This window comes from Eurytemora carolleeae, unplaced genomic scaffold, assembly GCF_000591075.1.
Source record: "Eurytemora carolleeae unplaced genomic scaffold, Eaff_2.0 scaffold24, whole genome shotgun sequence".
Classification (NCBI taxonomy): Eukaryota; Metazoa; Arthropoda; class Copepoda; order Calanoida; family Temoridae; genus Eurytemora; species Eurytemora carolleeae.
Window position 1 is genome coordinate 556951 of NW_019396080.1, and position 19411 is coordinate 576361.

At 32.2% G+C, this 19411-nt stretch overlaps 1 protein-coding gene and 1 long non-coding RNA gene across 2 annotated transcripts in view; both read right to left on the reverse strand.

Moving 5' to 3' along the window:
* Positions 1-634: 634 nt before the first annotated feature.
* LOC111716312 (uncharacterized) lies at positions 635-2921 on the reverse strand. Its single transcript, XR_002768459.1, has 3 exons — positions 2613-2921; positions 1867-1926; positions 635-1473 (listed from the first exon to the last, which is right to left on the reverse strand). It is a non-coding gene; the product is annotated as an uncharacterized LOC111716312 (long non-coding RNA).
* Positions 2922-5302: 2381 nt separating this feature from the next.
* The window catches only part of LOC111716266 (CAP-Gly domain-containing linker protein 1), a 39353-nt gene continuing 25244 nt past the window's right edge, over positions 5303-19411 (reverse strand). The window contains exons 16-27 of the mRNA XM_023491704.1: positions 18895-18990; positions 18430-18463; positions 18252-18314; positions 17643-17705; positions 17143-17202; positions 14764-14823; positions 12829-12895; positions 12031-12101; positions 9740-9799; positions 7719-7759; positions 6733-6769; positions 5303-5431 (exon numbers count right to left, since the gene is read on the reverse strand). Coding sequence (XP_023347472.1) covers positions 5303-5431; positions 6733-6769; positions 7719-7759; positions 9740-9799; positions 12031-12101; positions 12829-12895; positions 14764-14823; positions 17143-17202; positions 17643-17705; positions 18252-18314; positions 18430-18463; positions 18895-18990 — 781 coding nt within the window. The remainder of the gene's footprint in view (positions 5432-6732; positions 6770-7718; positions 7760-9739; positions 9800-12030; positions 12102-12828; positions 12896-14763; positions 14824-17142; positions 17203-17642; positions 17706-18251; positions 18315-18429; positions 18464-18894; positions 18991-19411) is intronic.

Here is a 19411-nt window from a genome sequence, read left to right on the forward strand (position 1 = left end):
AAAATTGAAATTGAAATAAGACTCATATTTTAATTCCAATAAACCATTTTGTCCCGAGAAAAGCTTTCCAGATAAATGAATGGAAAAAAGATGAATGAAAAAGGAAAAAACAATGAAATTGTGAAATTTAAAAGTATTTTCTAGTAAATTGTGACCGGTCTCAAAATATAAAATTGAATTAAATATTTAATTTTGAATTGCATGAAGGGGTGGGGAGGTGGGGGGATAAAATATATCTTTATACCAAGTAAAAAGTCTAATAGTGTATGAATAAATGAGTCAAATAAGTATTTTTTATTCAAAAATAATCATAAAGTAGAATTTTATAGAATGAAATTATAGTTTGTGACTGATAGTCATTTCCATACAAATTCAGAAAGATGCAACATTCAACTTGGATCGTAAACCAATCAATTTAATTCCAAACAAATCATTCAGATATTACAAACAATAGTCATTGTTTATTTTTCTACGCATTCGTACCTGAGACGAGTAATCAGTTCCTTTGTTTATGTTTACTAATTTAGGGTTTGTTTACAATATCTGATTTTGTTTACATATTTTGTTTATAATATCTTTTTTTAATAATTTATGGGTTGTTTACAATATTTGTTTTTGTTTACGAATTTGGGGGTGGTTTACAATATTTGCTTTTATTTACGTACATATTGGCGGTTTGTTTACAATATTTGTTTTTGTTTACGAATTTGGAGGTGGTTTACAATATTTGCTTTGGTTTTCATATTGAGGGATTGTTTACAATATCTGTTTTTGTTTACATATAAAGAGGTTGTTTACAATTTATTTGTATTGTTTACATTATGATGGTTTGTTTACAAATAAACCAGATTCTGAAAAGTTAAACGTGCCGTAAAAACTATTATGTGGTAAATTAGTTCACTCGAGTGCAATAATTAGAAAACATACAGGGTTACCCACAAAGGATGGGACTTCAGAGATGATTGCACGAAATTAATCTGGTTCCTTAAAAACATATATAGTTTCCTACCACATACCTCTTTAAAATCATTATTTTTTTTTCCAAATCATTAAATAAGCCATTGAAAGACTATAGTTCGGCAGTAGACTTTAATAAAACCCTAAAATCGTCTTATGCAAAGAGTTTCACATCGTCTTTACAGTCTCATCCTTTCTGGGTAACCCTGTCTATTGTATTATATCTTAAACCAATAAAGTATTGTTTTTAAAAAATATTCTTAACATTTGCTTTTTGAGTTTCTCAAAATCATGCGGACACGAAGGGCCAAAAATATTCTTTAAAACTATACTTTCGTTTTATTCTTGATTCAATCTGAAGATTTGATCGCTTCAGTCGTTCATTTCCCAAAAAAAACATTTTTCAGTTTTTTCGGGGATTTTTTCCTCCGAATTTTACTCATTTCCCTCTTCATCATCCAGGTCAAAGTCTGGTACATTTACTCCAAGTTTCCCCTTCAACCTCTCTTTTATCTCCTAAAAAATGTTTTAGAAAATTTAATTTAGAACAAAAGATAAGTTAATATCAAACTTTGATAAATAAGTCAATTCATTTTTAAAATGACTCTAGTAAAATAGAAAATTAGATAGATTAATTTATAATAAGAAAGCAAATTTTTTTCTAAAAATGCAAACGTTTTTTAAAAAAGAGTGAGAAACACCAACAAAAGTATTGAAAACACGAACAATTGATCTCTTTAAACTTTAATTGTAACCCTTTCAACCTGATATTTCAAAGTTTGAGTTGGACTAGAAAAAAATTTGAAGATTAAAGATTCAATTATAGTCTGGTTGTATAATGTACAAGTATAAAAATGTTTAAGTAACCATGGTAGATTCTTGAAGTTAGGCTTAATTCCCTTTAAATACCTTAGTTTTCTTCTCTAGCCTCGAAACCTCTTTATTCAGATTTTCAGATTCTTCTGTCCTCTAAAGGGATAAAAAATGTAAGATACTTGGAGTGTTGCTTTATAAAACGCGCTGGGCCCACTAGTTACTGTGTACCAGACGGGCTGGGCCCACTAGTTACTGTGTACCAGACGGGCTGATACGGGTCACCCCGGACTAACCAGAGTGAAAGGCATTCGGTTACTTCTATTTGAAATCATACGCGTTTTGGTCTATAATTCAACAATCTTTAAACCTACGGATTTGTTTGTTTATACTTTTCATTCAAAACGCATATGCCGACAAAAAAGTATATAAGAATGAAGACTATAAAATCATGCTTAATGGGCCAAATTGTGATCGAAAGTCACAGATTTCTGGAATATTGACAGTACTAATAAAACCACGTGGGGTAAATGTGCTGGTCCACTAGACTCTCGTACCGGTTCAGATCAAGTGTACTGTGCAGTGTACATATGTGCATGTGTTCCCCCTGTTAGCAAGAAACCTGTTAGAAAAACAGGACGCAGCTCTTCGGACTAATTATGAAGCGTTAATGATAACTTAGTGATATATAATATGGAATTAGAAATAACTAAATCATAAATGTATACAAATTCTAAAGTTTCTTCACATTCTTAGCAAAGTCCAGGATTTGTTTCATTCATTTTACTGGACTTTTTGTTTTAGCGTTTTTAAGCGCCATTTTAAAATATTAAATCTGACACCTGCTGCTTTTCTTCTTTAAGTTTCTCTTCAACTTCTTTCTTTAGTTCTTCCACCGATTCTGTAATATTAATTCTCTTTTCAGGGGCGTATTCAATATTTTTGCCGGGAGGGGGGAGATCAGGGGCATATTCATGATGTTAGCCAAGGAGAGGGGGCTCAGAGGCGTATTCAGGGTATAATCCAGGGGTGGGGGGCTGTGAGACGTATTTGGGGTATTAGTCAAGGGGGTGCGGGGCTCAGGGGCGTTTTGGGATATTAGCCAGGAAGGGGGAATCAGGGGCGTATTTAGCATTTTAGCGGGGGAAGCTGGAGATATTATTATTTAGACGTTGCTTTTATTTTCGCATGCAGTCCTCTTTGTAGCCCTCTTTTAAAATGCTGTACAAGTCTCTGCAGTCCGAGAAGTCCCTACTCCAGAAATTCAGAAGACCATCATCAAACTCGTTATTACCTCCCCCTCCCCCCTCACCAGTCCCCTTCCCAAATAGAATATAGTGGCTTAAACTATTCCAAAAAATTTTTTTTAGATCTAAATATTTATTTTGTAGCAGAGATTAAGATATTACAATTGTATTACAAGTTTACAACTTTCATAAATGGAAAAACTACATTATTTATTTTCTATATAAATGATTCATATGATAGACACAGATTAGACTTTGAATGCCAGTGCAATATTTCGCAGCTGACTCCCTCGTCATCCATTGCTGAGAAACAACAGAACTTCCTGTAGTTATTAACCAACTGATATTTAATTTGGTTGTCTACTTTTTCATATGCTCTCATTGCGTTGTGTCTAACTGGGCAAACTGTACAATCTTATTCTTCACAGAAAGTAAAAACTGGGTTTGCAATGTTCACAGGTGGTTTTAGTTCGATTTCAAGTTCAGTTTCAGATTCTGGACCAGCTTCAGTCTCAAGTTCAGGTTCAGGCGCAGACTCAGTCTCAGGTTCAGGTTCAGGCGCAGACTCAGCCTCAGGTTCAGGTTCAGGGGCAGACTCAGAATCAGGTTCTGGTTCAGGCGCAGACTCAGTCTCAGGTTCAGGTTCAGGTTCAGNCTTTGAAGTGGTTCACAATTAATAAAAGTGTTTATATTCCGTTGTCGGAGAACAAAGAGAAGCGGGCTGAAATTGTTTGGTTTGGTTTCTCGTCTCCGAGAGGAGCTTTTAGGTTGAAGACGACATTACATGGAGGGGGGGGGGTTTTAATGTTAATGGTTGACAAGATTATATCTCCTGTAATATATTATAGATTACATCTCCTGTAATATATTATAGATTATATCTCCTGTAATATATTATAGGTTATATCTCCTGTAATATATTATAGATGATGGCCAAATGGCTCGACCGAATGGGCTGAAATTTGTTGAGGGAACCTTGAGAGCACCGTGAGTAAATAAACTAAAAAATCTTAAAATTCTTTCAAAAATCTAATTTTATTTCAAAATTAGATTTTTTCAAATTCCACGGGAACGCCGGGCACTTCAGCTTGTATACTATTGATTCCTTCTCCTGTAACATACAAAGTTTTTCTTAATACAGGGTGTCTAAAGATACATTAAAGTTTCTTCCGAATTTCATAAACTATTTGTGGATTTTTTGTTAAAGATAAAACCTATATTTTACCAAGGTCAACCTGTCAATATCTGAAAACAATCTGTTTTATTTTATTTGTTAATACCCTTTACCCATCTATCCCAGTAATGATATCATCGTATAAAAAATGTTCTAGACCACCTCTAATCCTCTAACAAGGCAAGGTTAAGACCTGTATTTGATTATCTTCAGACCTTGATTGGAAATAAAATAAAACAAAAGAAAATAAAGAAAATAATGAAATAAATTTGATATATTTTCACCACTAGATATGCACCCCCATAAGTTAAAAATTAAAAAAATTCTTCATTCTAATTTTAAAGTGTTTTTTTCTTCATATTTTTACATAATTTGAACCAAAACAAATGCATGTATCAATCATAAAAAAGGATTAAGAGGTTTATCTATCTATCTAATGCAATTGACCCTGCATTGAGAAAATGGTACGTTTGGTTCCTAATTTAAACTCCGCGAGTTATAACTTTATAAACCACAAGCTGAAGTGCCCGGGGTAGCCCGTGAAAAAAATTAAAATTTTCTTAAAAATTGGAAGAAAAAAGTTTAAATTTTTGTAGCCTATAGCTACCCATAAGTGCCTACACAGCCCATTCAGTCCAGCCGTTTGGCCGGCGAGAAGGAACACAAACACGAATGTCTTATAGATTTTAACAATTCGTATTGGTATTAAATATTTTTTAATTGGGCTTATGTATTTTAAATGTTTAATTACATAAACTAAAGGTTTCTTGCACTATATTTGACAGATTGAGAAATGAAAATATTCCAATACTGACTGAATGCGCTTTGTTGTAGTTAATTATACGTGAAAAAAGCTTTGTCTGATCAAGTATAAATCAAATATCCAGGTTTTTGTTTTCATTATTTTTATAATAAATGGTTCTCTGAAAATGTAATTGAGCATTTCTGGCTTCAGAACCAATGAAGAAGTTATCAGAACACTTTTGAAAAAATGGAGTTAATTTAAAACCATCCCTGTAGGTTAAATTAAAAAGGAAAAAAAATGTTCCTCAGAAAGAATTTTATCAATGTACGCCGATTTATTAGAAAAATATATCTCTATGCGTGTTTTTTAGGGATTCAAGTCTTTAATCATTTCTCTACCTGCTTGATCCCTGCCAAGAACTTTATCAAGATCCTTCCTCAGATTGATCAGCTCGGCAGAGGTCTTGTTATTGTTATCGTCGTCATGATTTGGTTTCTAAACATATTATCCTTGTCATGATTTGGTTTCTAAACATATTATCCTTGTCATGATTTGGTTTCTAAACATATTATCCTTGTCATGATTTGATTTGTAAACATATTATCCTCGTCATGATTTTGTTTCTAAACATATTATCCTCGTCATGATTTTGTTTCTAAACATATTATCCTCGTCATGATTGGGTTTCTAAACATATTATCCTCGTCATGATTTGGTTTCTAAACATATTATCCTCGTCATGATTTTGTTTCTAAACATATTATCCTCGTCATGATTTGGTTTGTAAACATATTATCCTCGTCATGATTTTGTTTCTAAACATATTATCCTCGTCATGATTTGGTTTCTAAACATATTATCCTTGTCATGATTTGATTTGTAAACATATTATCCTCGTCATGATTTGGTTTCTAAACATATTATCCTTGTCATGATTTGATTTGTAAACATATTATCCTCGTCATGATTTGGTTTCTAAACATATTATCCTTGTCATGATTTGATTTGTAAACATATTATCCTCGTCATGATTTGGTTTCTAAACATATTATCTTTGTCATGATTGGGTTTCTAAACATATTGTTCTTGTCATGATTGGGTTTCTACAAATTATCCTTGTCATGATTTGGTTTCTAAATAAATAATTTCATCCTGATTGCGTTTCAAAACAAATAATTTCATCATGATTGGGTTTCTAAACATATTATCCCCATCCTGAGTGGGGTTTCAAATGTATTATCCTTGTCATGACTGGGTTTCTAAACATATTATCCTTGTCATGACTGGGTTTCTAAACATATTATCCTTGTCATGACTGGGTTTCTAAATAAATCATTTCATCCTGATTGGACTAGTAAATATTTTGCAAAGGCTGGACGTTTATAAAACGTTTCTTTAAGAATAATTTCTCTGAATTATAAAATGAGAAATTTGCGAATTCTTTTTATTATTAAAGGGAAATTGCGAATTAGGATTAAATTCTACTTGGCATAAATTAATTCACTTACTTGAAATTAAAAGTTTAACGTGTGCAAAGTATAAATTGCATAAAGTGCCCGTATAGATGACTACAATTAGATGCTGGATAAAGATTTTTTTATATTCATACTTTTAGAATTATCTCGGGTTTTTTTCAAATAATCTTTTTTGTTTTGAACAATTTTTTTTTTCGATTTTGATGGTTATTATATCGTAAGAACTGGCGAGGGTCAACCCAGACCGAAATATATTTTCAATAAATGTGGAACTAACATCTACTTTTTAACTCTACAGAGGTTTGGTCCATCATCATTTACCTTAGACAGTGCTCTCTCTATATCCTCAATTCGATCTCTGCATTCACGTAAACGTAAAATAAAATGTTTGAAATAACGATAATTAGTAAAGATTAGATTTCAATAAAAAATTTGCTCCTTTTCTTGAAAATACCAAGGTATATTATATTCACCTAAGTTGTTTATAATGAAATTATCTAGTTACAAATTTTGGTAAAAATTTATTCTATTTTAAATAAAGCTCAGTGTGTTTCTCTACAACTAATATTTTTGATTTGCTTATATTGTAAGTAAAACGACCTGATAATCTTGCAATAAATATATTATTATTTAAACTAGATTGGGACATTTACATTTTATGCAAAATCCATATGAACTTTTCTAAGTTGGTTTAGCTGTGACTCGAGATATGCAGTCTCTGACGCGATCTCTCATGTGGCTGACACTTTTTATGATTTCTGCAGGCTGCAGGCGAATAGAAAACTCTTTCAAAATAATTTTGAGCTCTTCATCAGTAGAAGGTCAAGCAATAACTGTAAGCTGAAGGCTTGGCGAACCTGAAGCTCATTTCGAAGTTTTCCATATTCCAGGATACTCCAGAGGTTCTTCTCTTTAGTATAAGAGCTATTTGACAAAACAGTTCTGACTGGAGTAATTTTTTAACAACCAGATTATAAATGTCCCTTCAATATAGTCCATTTCCCGGATTTTTAAACCCAGTTTTGCGCATTTTTCAATAACAGGTTAGAAAATCAAAAATATCAGTTAAAGAGAAACAACGCTAGAAATGTTTTACGAATATATTTTTTAAATTGTAAATACACTTTGATGAGTTCTTAGAATAAACAAATTTCATGTAATTAAATCAATTAAGATTTTCGAACTCATCAGGTTTAGCAGCTAATCTAACTCTCTAAAGAAATAAGAATTAATGACTTTAATAAAGAACTTATATACTCCCGGCCCACCTCTCAAAATAAAAAATTATATTTAAAAAAAACGCTTTCCTGATATCTCCAATATCATTAGGTGCTCCAGAAATCTTCTCCTAAAATAAACAAATTTAATATTCATCATCATAAAAATTGGTTCTTCGGTTTCTTTTCAGGCTTTTCGAGCTTCTAGAAAGTGTTCATAAAAGAATAATATCTACGTCAAGAGCAAAAATCAAATAGCAACGTTTTATTAAGCATGACGAGGACAATTTTTTAAAATCAAAGTTATCAAGTCATTTTTCTGCACGTTGAATTGAATGCACAATTTGCCGCCGTTTCTTGATAGATGACAGATCATAACTAGTCTAATTCTGGAAAATGTGACAAGCAATGTTAACATAAATTGCCCCGTATCTAGTGAATATTAATCAAAAAGACCATTATTGCAAATATTAGTTTTAGCATTTTAGCATTTAATTGTTTTTGTTTTATCTTTTTCGAAAAATTCAACCCGGAATTCTTTTTATCTACCCTTATCTTAGAAGTTCAACAAAAAACTTTTAGTTTTTAGAGAAAACAATTTACTAGAAAATGTTCAACTTCTACTGATGAATATTTAACTTTAAAAGTAGGGGTTACACAATTGTTTTTTTTCTGAATAAAAAAAACTTAACTGGTTTTGTTAAATTAAAACAAAAAAGCGTGAGAATATGAATACCACTAAGCCCTTAAACCGTTAAACCATTGAGTTTTTTAGACGTTCAGCTGTTAAACCATTAAGATAATAAAGAAGCGGTCGATCTTCATTACAATTACTGTTTACTTGATGTTGTATAATTACGATATAACAAGCTTAAAAGCTTTCCTAATATCTTACCGTAATATGTAGTCATAAGTAAATCCCTTTCCCAATTTATTCAGTAGTCTACATATATTTCCTGCTCCATTTGCATCTACTCCATTTCCTGATCTCCATATGTATCTATTCCGTATTCTAATCTCCATATGTTTCTACTCAGTGTTCTAATCTCCATATGTATCTACTCTGTGTTCTAATCTCCATATGTATCTACTCTGTGTTTTAATCTCCATGATGTATCTACTATGTGATCTAATGTCCATATGTATCTACTCTGTGTTCTAATCTCCATATGTAACTACTCTGTGTTCTAATCTCCATATGTATCTACTCTGTGTTCTAATCTCCATATGTAACTACTCTGTGTTCTAATCTCCATATATTTCTACTCCGTGTTCTAATCTCCATATGTATCTACTCTAGTGTTCTAATCTCCACATGTATCTACTCTGTGTTTTAATCTCCATGATGTATCTACTCTGTGTTCTAATCTCCATATGTATCTTCTATGTGTTCTAATGTCCATAGGTATCTACTCCGTGTTCTAATCTCCATATGTAACTACTCCGTGATCTAATCTCCATATGATGTATCTACTCTGTGTTCTAATCTCCATATGTATCTTCTATGTGTTCTAATGTCCATAGGTATCTACTCCGTGTTCTAATCTCCATATGTAACTACTCCGTGATCTAATCTCCATAATGTATCTACTCAGTGTTCTAATCTTCATATGTATCTACTCCGTGTTCTAATCTCCATATGTATCTACTCAGTGTTATAATGTCCATATGTAACTACTCCGTGTTCTAATCTCCATATGTATCTACTCTGTGTTCTAATCTCCATATGTATCTACTCTGTGTTCTAATCTCCATATGTATCTACTCCATGTTCTAATCTCCATGATGTATCTACTCTGGGTTCTAATCTCCATATGTATCTACTCTGTGTTCTAATCTCCATGATGTATCTACTCTGTGTTCTAATCTCCATGATGTATCTACTCCTTGTTCTAATCTCCATGATGTATCTACTACGTGTTCTAATCTCCATGATGTATCTACTCCGTGTTCTAATCTCCATGATGTATCTACTCTGCTTTCTAATCTCCATATGTATCTACTCCGTGTTCTAATCTCCATATGTATCTACTTAGTGTTCTAATCTCCATGATGTATCTACTCTGTGTTCTAATCTCCATGATGTATCTACTCCGTGTTCTAATGTATACCTGGAGATCTTCCACCTGTCTCCTCATCCTCTCCTGGGTAAACGCAACACTGTCCATTTTCTAAATATTTAAACAGACATATCTTGCTTTTTGTATTTTCAATATGATTTATTTTAATTTTCAATATTTAAAATATTTCCCGGCTTAAAAGACATGTTATGAAAACAATTTAGTTTTCAAAATATTTTTTAACCATGTTTAAAAACAAAATTATTTCCATGAATAAGTTCCTCTCTTGTCAAGGTTCAGATTTTGTTAAATTCCCCGGATTTTATGATATTTAAGATGTTAAACATCTAGATTTGTATTTTTCCAAACAAAATAAGGAATTTTCCTTTTTAAATGTTTAATTTCCTTCTCGAGGAAGAAAAGGAAAATGCTGAATTCATCATAAGATAAATGTACGTGTTATATACTGGATAAAGCTTGAAAGACGACTGTATGGAATTAACACTGTCGATATTTCTTTAGGTATAGGATTTCCTGCAACGTCAAATTAATCATTTATTTGCCCAATAATTATCAAGGACATAAATAGACCATCTTCATGTCAGAGTACTAGAAAACGTCATATTTAATGAGTTTAAAGGTCGTCTTTACAGTCTCATCCTTGGAGGGTAACTCTGTATTGTGTACACCCTGATGCACAGTGTAAAAAGAATTTCATTCAGGATAACTTAGTCTTCTCAATATAAAATAGAAAGATCATGATTTTGTTAACCAAAAAGCAATGATCTACTCCGTTGCAAGGTCGTCTTTGACCAAATTTTCTCCGGTGGCCAAACCAAACATTTTATACTTCCGACAGATATTTAACAACTTCACTTACAGTGCTCACGCTTCAGATTGTCATTTTATATCAGAAGATATAAACGTTGTTTTAGCACTGTTAATAACCTGATTATCACGAATTTACCCAGCATTAGTAAGATCATTTTCATAATAATAAAACTAATTATCGCAAACATTATATTCGTACCCTGAAACAAACATTGTTAATTACATGTATTTTCAGGATCGAAATATATGGATTCATAATATTATCGTCTAAATGGGTCAGAACGAGGATAAGAGGAAGCCTGTGAATCATCAACTATTTGAAAGCTCATTTCAACCCCCCTCCCCTTAACTCAACAATGTTGTATCTTTCAACCCTTTTTTGATTCAAACACTGTTAAAGTAGCTGATTTTAGTCGAAGACGATCCATTATCGTGTTCATGAATATATTTCCTCAAGATTTATTATCTAAACTAGAGTTAGAAAAAATTTCAAAATAGAACAGTAAATACAGATTAAAATAATTTTTTAGATCTATGCAAGGTACTTAATTGATACAATGTTTGTAAATGAAAAGATTTAATTATACTTTTAAATTGTCCATTCTCCCAAAAAAAGGCATATGCATATAAAAAGAAAGATTGTGACACCCCCCCCATAACCCCCTAATATACCCCACTGTGCACTGCCACAAAATAGCTGTATAAAATCAAAGACGATCTTTAAGTCCTCTTTCAATTACCTTGTTCAGTTCAGTAGGACTGACAATTTACGTCCATGGAACTATTTCCTCAAGATCGCATTTATTATTTAAACTAAAGTTTGAAAATTCTAAAAATAGAAATTATTCTGAGAAACACTTTTAAGTTTTAAGTCTCTGTTTCTAAATTTAATTCTTGAATCCTATACACTCTCAATTCAATAATTATTAGCTAAATTTAGATCACCTCTCCCCCCCCCCCCTATATTTCACATTTCATAGACAAAACATTTCAAAGACAGATCATTTCAAAGACAAGTCATTTCATAGACAAGTTATTTCATAGTCGGCTAATTTCATAGACAGGTCATTTCATAGTCGGAGCATTTCATAGACAGATCAGTTTATAGTCGAAGCATTTCACAGAGAGATAATTGCATAAAAAGATCATTTCATGGACAACAAATAGATTGTCAAGTATCAACCTATTTGATGGACAGCATATTTCATAGAAAGATCATTTCATAAAAAGATCATTTCATAAAAAGATTTTTTTTAAAGAATGATGATTTTATGGACAGAATATTTTATTTCTAAAGAAAGAGTTTTTTAAAAAAACATAAATTTCGTTTAGAGAATTCTTCAAAGACAGGATATTTCATGATCAAAAAATGTCATCAACAGATCATAGGTAACAAAAGTTATGTTGTTGTAATATGCCCTAAAAACCATCGTGAAGTCCTATAAATCCTCCCTAAAGTCTCTAAAAGGAAAAAAATCCCTAAAAATCTCATAACAGCCTCCTACTCTAACCTGATGAAGTTGATCCCCGAGAATGTTACTGGCCTCTTCCCCTGCAGCCTCCTGTCTTCTCACACCATCCTCTAAACACATGTTAGAATGATCTCACACATTCTTATATTAAAAGTTTTACGAAGAGTAATTGGCAAAACACTGTACGATTTTTGCATGAGATTAATGCGTTAAACCCCGGCCTTATGTTGTTTTGTATTCAACAGCAATATCTTTATTATCCATCATTTAATTGAAGACGGAAAAATTGAATTAAGAAATAATTTTGATCTTGATTAAATGGTTCATTGTGCGGATACTAGTTTTATTCCCAATACAAACATGTGGCTAACAATGTCTGAAGGAATAGTTAAAAAACAACAATATTAAAAAACGTTGACCGGACCTCTGAGATTCAAGATTAAATTTTGATTTTAGAGAGATGATACATTCGTCCAATTATGCATATCAATGTTAACAAGCAATCATTGTTAACAATCAATCATTGTTCACAATCAATCATTGTTAACAATTAAGCATTGTTAACAATCAATCATTGTTAACAATCAATCATTGTTAACAAACAATCATTGTTAACAATCAATTATTGTTAACAAACAATCATCCATCTCTTTATATTGTATGTTTTTTGTATCCGATTAACGTCATAACTGGTTTACGGCAAAATAAAAAACTTAACTCCGAAAAGTTTGAACGAACAAATTAAAAAATACATTATTGAAAAAAAGATAATTCTACGATTTTTCACTTTTTCGAGGTAGAGTACGAAAACTGATTTTTTTCGTAACATTTAATTACCTAGCATTTCATTTTGTTTCCTCATCTCAGTTTTCATCACTTTTATTTGCTCCTCTAGTTGGGTGATCTGAAAACATGCTTTTATAAAACCAAATTCACTTTTTATATCTTCAAATCATTTGCTTAGGTGAGGGCGAAAGGAAAAGGTACTGTTGTGAATAAGGTGAATCGGGTATTATATCGTTTTGTCAAGGATCAACTCGGATCCTTCAGAGAAATGAAAAAACTATAGGTTTTGAAAAATGACCGAAAGACAAAGACAAACAATTTAAAATTGAAATAACTTTTTTCGAACAATTAAAAAAATAAACGAAATAAGTCGTTCATGAGCAACAAACAAACGAAAGTATAAAAGTGAAAAGTGTCTATCTCTAACAACATTTCCTTTAACCTCATATTAATATTATAATAATAAAATAAATCATAGGATTTCCAATGGATTATATAATTTTTTTTAACTAAAAAACCAATGGATAAAATCAATGGATAAAATCAATGGATAAAATCAATGAATAAAACCAATGGATAAAAGCAATAGATAAAATCAATGGATAAAACCAATAGATGAAACCAATAGATGAAACCAATGGATAAAACCAATGGATAAACGCAATGGATAAAATCAATGGATAAAATCAATGGATAAAATCCATGGATAAAATCAATGGATAAAATCAATGGATAAAATCAATGGATAAAATCAATGGATAAAATCAATGGATAAAATCAATGGATATCATAAAAAAAATTTTCTCATTTTAAATTTCCAACTTGAAATAAATAATACAAAACTTTCTTTCAATTTATCAATTTCCTTTTCTTAAAAGAATTTTTGTTTTGTTTTTAGGATGAAGGGACAATTTATTTGTCAATACATAAATATTGAAAAGAACAAAAATCACAAAGTAGAATTAATTCTTTGAAAATATGCTTTTTACAGGTTTTTCAGACAATTTATGTTGTATAAAAATATGTTGTGGAGTAAACAAACGTTGATGAAGTTAAATTTTGAAATTTTTAAAGGGAGTGTTCACGAAAAATGAAAGGGGGAATAGGCTCACGGCGAAAAATAAGCGCTTTGGTTCGCTACTAATCTTACTTCTGTCTGTTTCGTTTATAAGGAGAAAATTGTTGCAAAGGACTTATACTGAAGAACGTAGTGTTCATACAAATTCAGAAAGTTGCAATATACGACTCGATTCGGAAACAAATCAATTTATTTTCAAACAAATCATTTAGATATTACAACTTGAAGTCATCGATTATTTTTCGACGCGAACACCCCCTTTTATAACTGTAAAATATTTAGTACTACTTTAAACAAAATTTGTTTACAAGAAATACAGAATTACAGTACAGTACAGTGCAGTACAATACAATACAGTACAGTACAGTACATTACAGTGCAGAACAGTACAGTACAGTATAGAGCGTACACTACAGTACAGTACAGTACAGTATAGAGTGTACAGTACAGTACAGTATAGTACAGTACAGTACAGTATAGAGCGTACACTACAGTACAGTACAGTACAGTATAGAGTGTACACTACAGTACAGTACAATACAGTATAGAGTGTACAGTACAGTACAGTATAGTACAATACAGTACAGTATAGCACAGTACAGTACAGAATAGTACAGTACAGTACAATATAGTACAGTACAGAACAGTACAGCACAGTAGAGTACAGCACAGTATAGTGCAGTACAGTACAGTATAGCACAGTACAGTATAGTACAGTACAGTACAGAACAGTACAGCACAGTAAAGTACAGTACAGTAAAGTACAGTACAGTAAAGTACAGTACAGTACAGTATAGTACAGTATAGAGCAGTACAGTACAGTAAAGTACAGTACAGTATAGTATAGTACGGTATAGAGCAGTATAGTACAGTAAAGTAAAGTACAGTATAATATAGTACAAATATACCTGTTTTGCAACACTCTCTCTAACCCCATCTATTGCCTCCTCCTGAAGACGTTCAACCTCCTGCAGGATAAAATTATAATATTTCATTTGATAAAAGGAATATTCTTTACATAAAAGTGTTCTGCAGATTTTGGGAGGAATGTAAATAACATGACAATATTGTCAATAAATATAGATTATCCATATATTAAGGGAAAATCACATTTTTTTTTTAAAATTTTAGAAAAATATTAAAATTTCAAGAATTGACTTTTATACTTAAAGGATGATTTTACAGTTAAAGGATGTATTTACAGTTGAAGGATGATTTTACAGTTAAAGGATGATTTTACAGTTGAAGGATGATTTTACAGTTGAAGGATGATTTTACAGTTGAAGGATGATTTTACAGTTAAAGGATGATTGCACAGTTAAAGGATGATTTTACAGTTAAAGGATAATTTTACAATTAAGTTAAAGGATGATTTTACAGTTAAAGGATGATTTTACAGTTAAAGGATGATTTTACAGTTAAAGTGACTGTCCACGAGATTTCAAAGATGTCAAATGCCGCTTCATCTATATAAAGATTTACAACGTAATTTCAATTCATTTTTCAATCGGAAAATTAATAATTTCACACTTTTCGAGATGAAAAAATAGGGATATCTTCCTCACTGTTGCGCAGGGAAAGGGTGTGAATCGGACATGTAGTTCTTAAAATGAAATGTCACGTGACAATACGTTGACACCCTGTTGGAAATGAAATGTTCAAAATTCTTATGCTCATTATATAACAGACCTTTAACATAACCAGTATTGATATATCGTAGCGAGGAATAGACAATGGAATATATTGTTTGATAGCTATGCTTGTGTCCCTATGTGGCATTTAAAGCCGAAATAATAGCTTATTTGATAGCTTTGCTTGTGTCTCTGTGTGGCATGTAAAGCCGAAATAATAGCTTATTTGATAGCTATGCTTGTGTCTCTGTGTGGCATTTAGAGCCTAAGTAATAGCTTATTTGATAGCTATGCTTGTGTCCCTGTGTGACATTTAGAGCCTAAGTAATAGCTAGTTTGATAGCTACGCTTGTGTCCCTGTGTGGCATGTAAAGCCTTAGTAATAGCTTGTTTGATAGCTATGCTTGTGTCCCTGTGTGGCATGTAAAGCCTTAGTAATAGCTTAACCTGGAAATTCAGATTTGACCTGGAAATTCAGATTTAACCTGGAAATGAATTCAGATTTAACCTGGAAATAATAAAATAAAATTTTCCCATTCCTATTTATTTGCATCCTGATAATTTTAACCTTTGATATTTCAAACAAAGACTCAATCCATTAGTATAAAAGCTTACAAAATGTACTATTTTAGAGGCAGAATTTTTTACGAGATAATACATTTTGTCCTTTGCAGACTTAAATTTTAAAGCATTTTTTTTTGAAACGTTTGTCACCTTTTAGTTTTCAAACCAAGTGAAAGTGTAACGTAAGGTCTCTGAAAATATTTACATTGCATGAAAGTGGAACGCTAAACTAAAAAATTGTGGTTACAAAACTAAAACTGTAACTCAACGTTGAGAAAGTTTTTTTTAGCAGGAAATGCAAAAGCGTAATTGAGCTTACTTTTATTTACTAAAGCTTAACGTTGCATAAGGTATTCATTACATAACGTTTTTCTATGCAATAAAATTTCAAAATGAGCAACGTAACGTTTCAAACGTTTATACTTTTGATGAACACTATGGTAACAAAAGCTAAACTCTAGAAAAATCAACACGCTGACATCTCTAATGCGTACTTACATCGAGTAATATATAATCTTTGATATATTACACCAGACCATAAAGATCCGTTGTACCAACTAAATACTGTTGATTTTAAGCAGGGATTTCCAATCCTTTAGCTTTCAATGTTTTATCGGAGAGTGGGACAAAATCGGAGAAAGGGTACACAAACTTCTAATATAAAGGGATTGTACGACGTACGTGTAATTTCAAGTGACCCTCCATGCAAAGATGACAATGATTAATGGAGAAAAAATGGAGAAATTTTTAGAATAAAAACTTATTGAGTCAGTGAAACAATGTTATCTTACATATTTTTAAATCAGAGGATCGGAGAGTATAGAGAATGTTTGTTGATGGCATATGTCCAATGGAGCCTGACGGCAGTAAGTAAGCAAGTAAGTTGTAAATCGAGCATTTCCATCTTTGCATGGAGATCCGGAGGATCACTTGAAATTACGCTTACAGTCCATTTAGGGTAAAGTTTAAGATATTGAAACTGGTTGTAAACCTCTAGAGAAATTCGCCCATCTCCTCACCAGTCCCCACCACCTCCGCCTTACCTCTTGAGGGATTCCTCTATCTTCCCCCTCCCCACCACATCCGCCTTACCTCTAGAGGGATTCCTCCTTCTCCCCCCTCCCCACCGCCTCGTCGCTCTCCAACTGCAGCCTAAACAATCAATGTCAGCTTCGGACCGATTGGGTTAAAATCAACGAGGTTATAGTGTATAGAGTGATGATGAACGATAATCCTTTACTTATTGTATAGGCCATAAACTATCCCGAGAGCGTACTGCATATTTGTTTATTATAAGTTGATTCTGGCCTAACCTATAGTATATCAATATTAGTGTACAGTTATAAGTGTACAGTACAGCTAACTGAGCACACAGGTAGAGAACTATCATCCCCCGTATTTTGTAACATTTTTTGATTTATCGGAAAAATAGTTGTTTTTTAACAATTTTAGTTAAAATTTTGCGACTAAAAGTAGACAATATGTTACTTAATTAACCCAAGGAGAAGTTAAGTAACATAGCATCCCGCTGTTATAGGTCTGTAATGTTGATGAAAAGATCAAAAGGTAGTACTTTTTTTAAAAATTTGAACCTGCATTGTTGCCATACCAAACCTCAGTTTGTCACTCAAATCCTCTATTTTAGCCTCGATCACCTGCAGTTAAACATTTTTAAAATATTAAATGTATTTTTCGAAGTGTAAAATTTATACAATTAGATATAAATGATTTCAACTCTTCTTATTGAAGAGATATTGACAAGAAAAAACATGTTTAAATTTCTGCTAATTAACCAAATAAATTTTATTTTCTCATACTTGTGCATAATAAACAAGAGAAGCTACGAGGTCACAAAGTTGTACCAGAAATGTGCCATGAAGGGGGGTGTAGCCTTTGAGTGCTAAGGCTACCACCTAGGGGGTATTCAGTAATTTCCAATGGAGACTGAGCCCTCTCGGCTCCCTTGGAAAGTTATATTTTGTATACCCCTTAGCTCTTTTAAAAGCATGTAAAAAAGAATTAAAGTTTCTGACATTGAAACCTTAAAAAGTGTTTATTTTTAGGATAACAAAACGAATGAATTTACCATTTTGTATACTTTACTACGCAGTTGAAAACATGTTTGATAAAAATAAACAAAAATTGTTATTCATCCATGAAGTTTTTTCTTAGAAAAAGGTTTTATCAAGTTCACAATTAACCTTTTCTCTTGCTTCTCCATCATGTTCAAGAGCTGCTATTTCATCCAGTAATTCAGATTTAACCTGGAAATGAATTCAGATTTAACCTGGAAATAAATTCAGATTTAACCTGGAAATTCAGATTTAACCTGGAAATTCAGATTTTCCTGAATAGTCAGGTTTAATATAGTTAACTAGCTCTAGTACTCGCATTCTCAGTTTCCATTAGTTTCCTGAATAGTCAGGTTTAATATAGTTAACATAAAAAATAACGATATTTAGTTTAAAATAGAAATATTTTATATGTCGCCTGGCCATAAACCTACAATGAAGTCATTTGAATTACCATATCTTGACATCCTCAATTTAGCCTTTTTGACATTTATTACACACAAACAAACAGACCCTCCTATAAAGACAAACATTTTAATCTAAACTAAAAAAGAAATTAAATTCATCCTGACATTGTCTGGGGTGGGAGGGTTGAATATTCAATAAATAAAAGTCTTGACTGATAAGTGGCGCCACAGACAAAATTTTCTAGAGAGGGAGAACCTCACCCAATTTACCAGGGGGAGGTCCCACCAGGGGGAAGTCCCACCAGGGGGAGGTCCCGCTAGGGGGAGGTCCCCCCCCCACCCCCTTAACCGCCTCTAAAACTTACCTGACTGTGTCAATACTATTATCCAAAGCTATTTTCTGTTTTTCTACTTCTGCTTCAAGTTGTGTCTTCATATCCCTCTCCATTTGACTTCGCAGCCTTAATAAGACAAACTTTGGAGATTTTCATTTGTCGTAATATTCTACAAGAAGCTTTGTAGCAAAGCTGGGACCAAAAATTTAAATTTTAGAGAGACTGCAGACATAATGTAAAGTAAACCTCCGTTCGTGAAGTGACATGTAAACCACAATTCGTGAAGTGACATGTAAACCTCTATGTATTCGTGAAGTGACATGTAAACCTCTATGTATTCGTGAAGTGACATGTAAACCTCTATATATTCGTGAAGTGACATGTAAACCTCTATGTATTCGTGAATGAACATGTAAACCTCTATGTATTCGTGAAGTGACATGTAAACCTCTATGTATTCGTGAAGTGACATTTAAACCTCTATGTATTCATGAAGTGAAATGTAAACCTCTCTATGTATTCGTGAAGTGACATGTAAACCTCTATG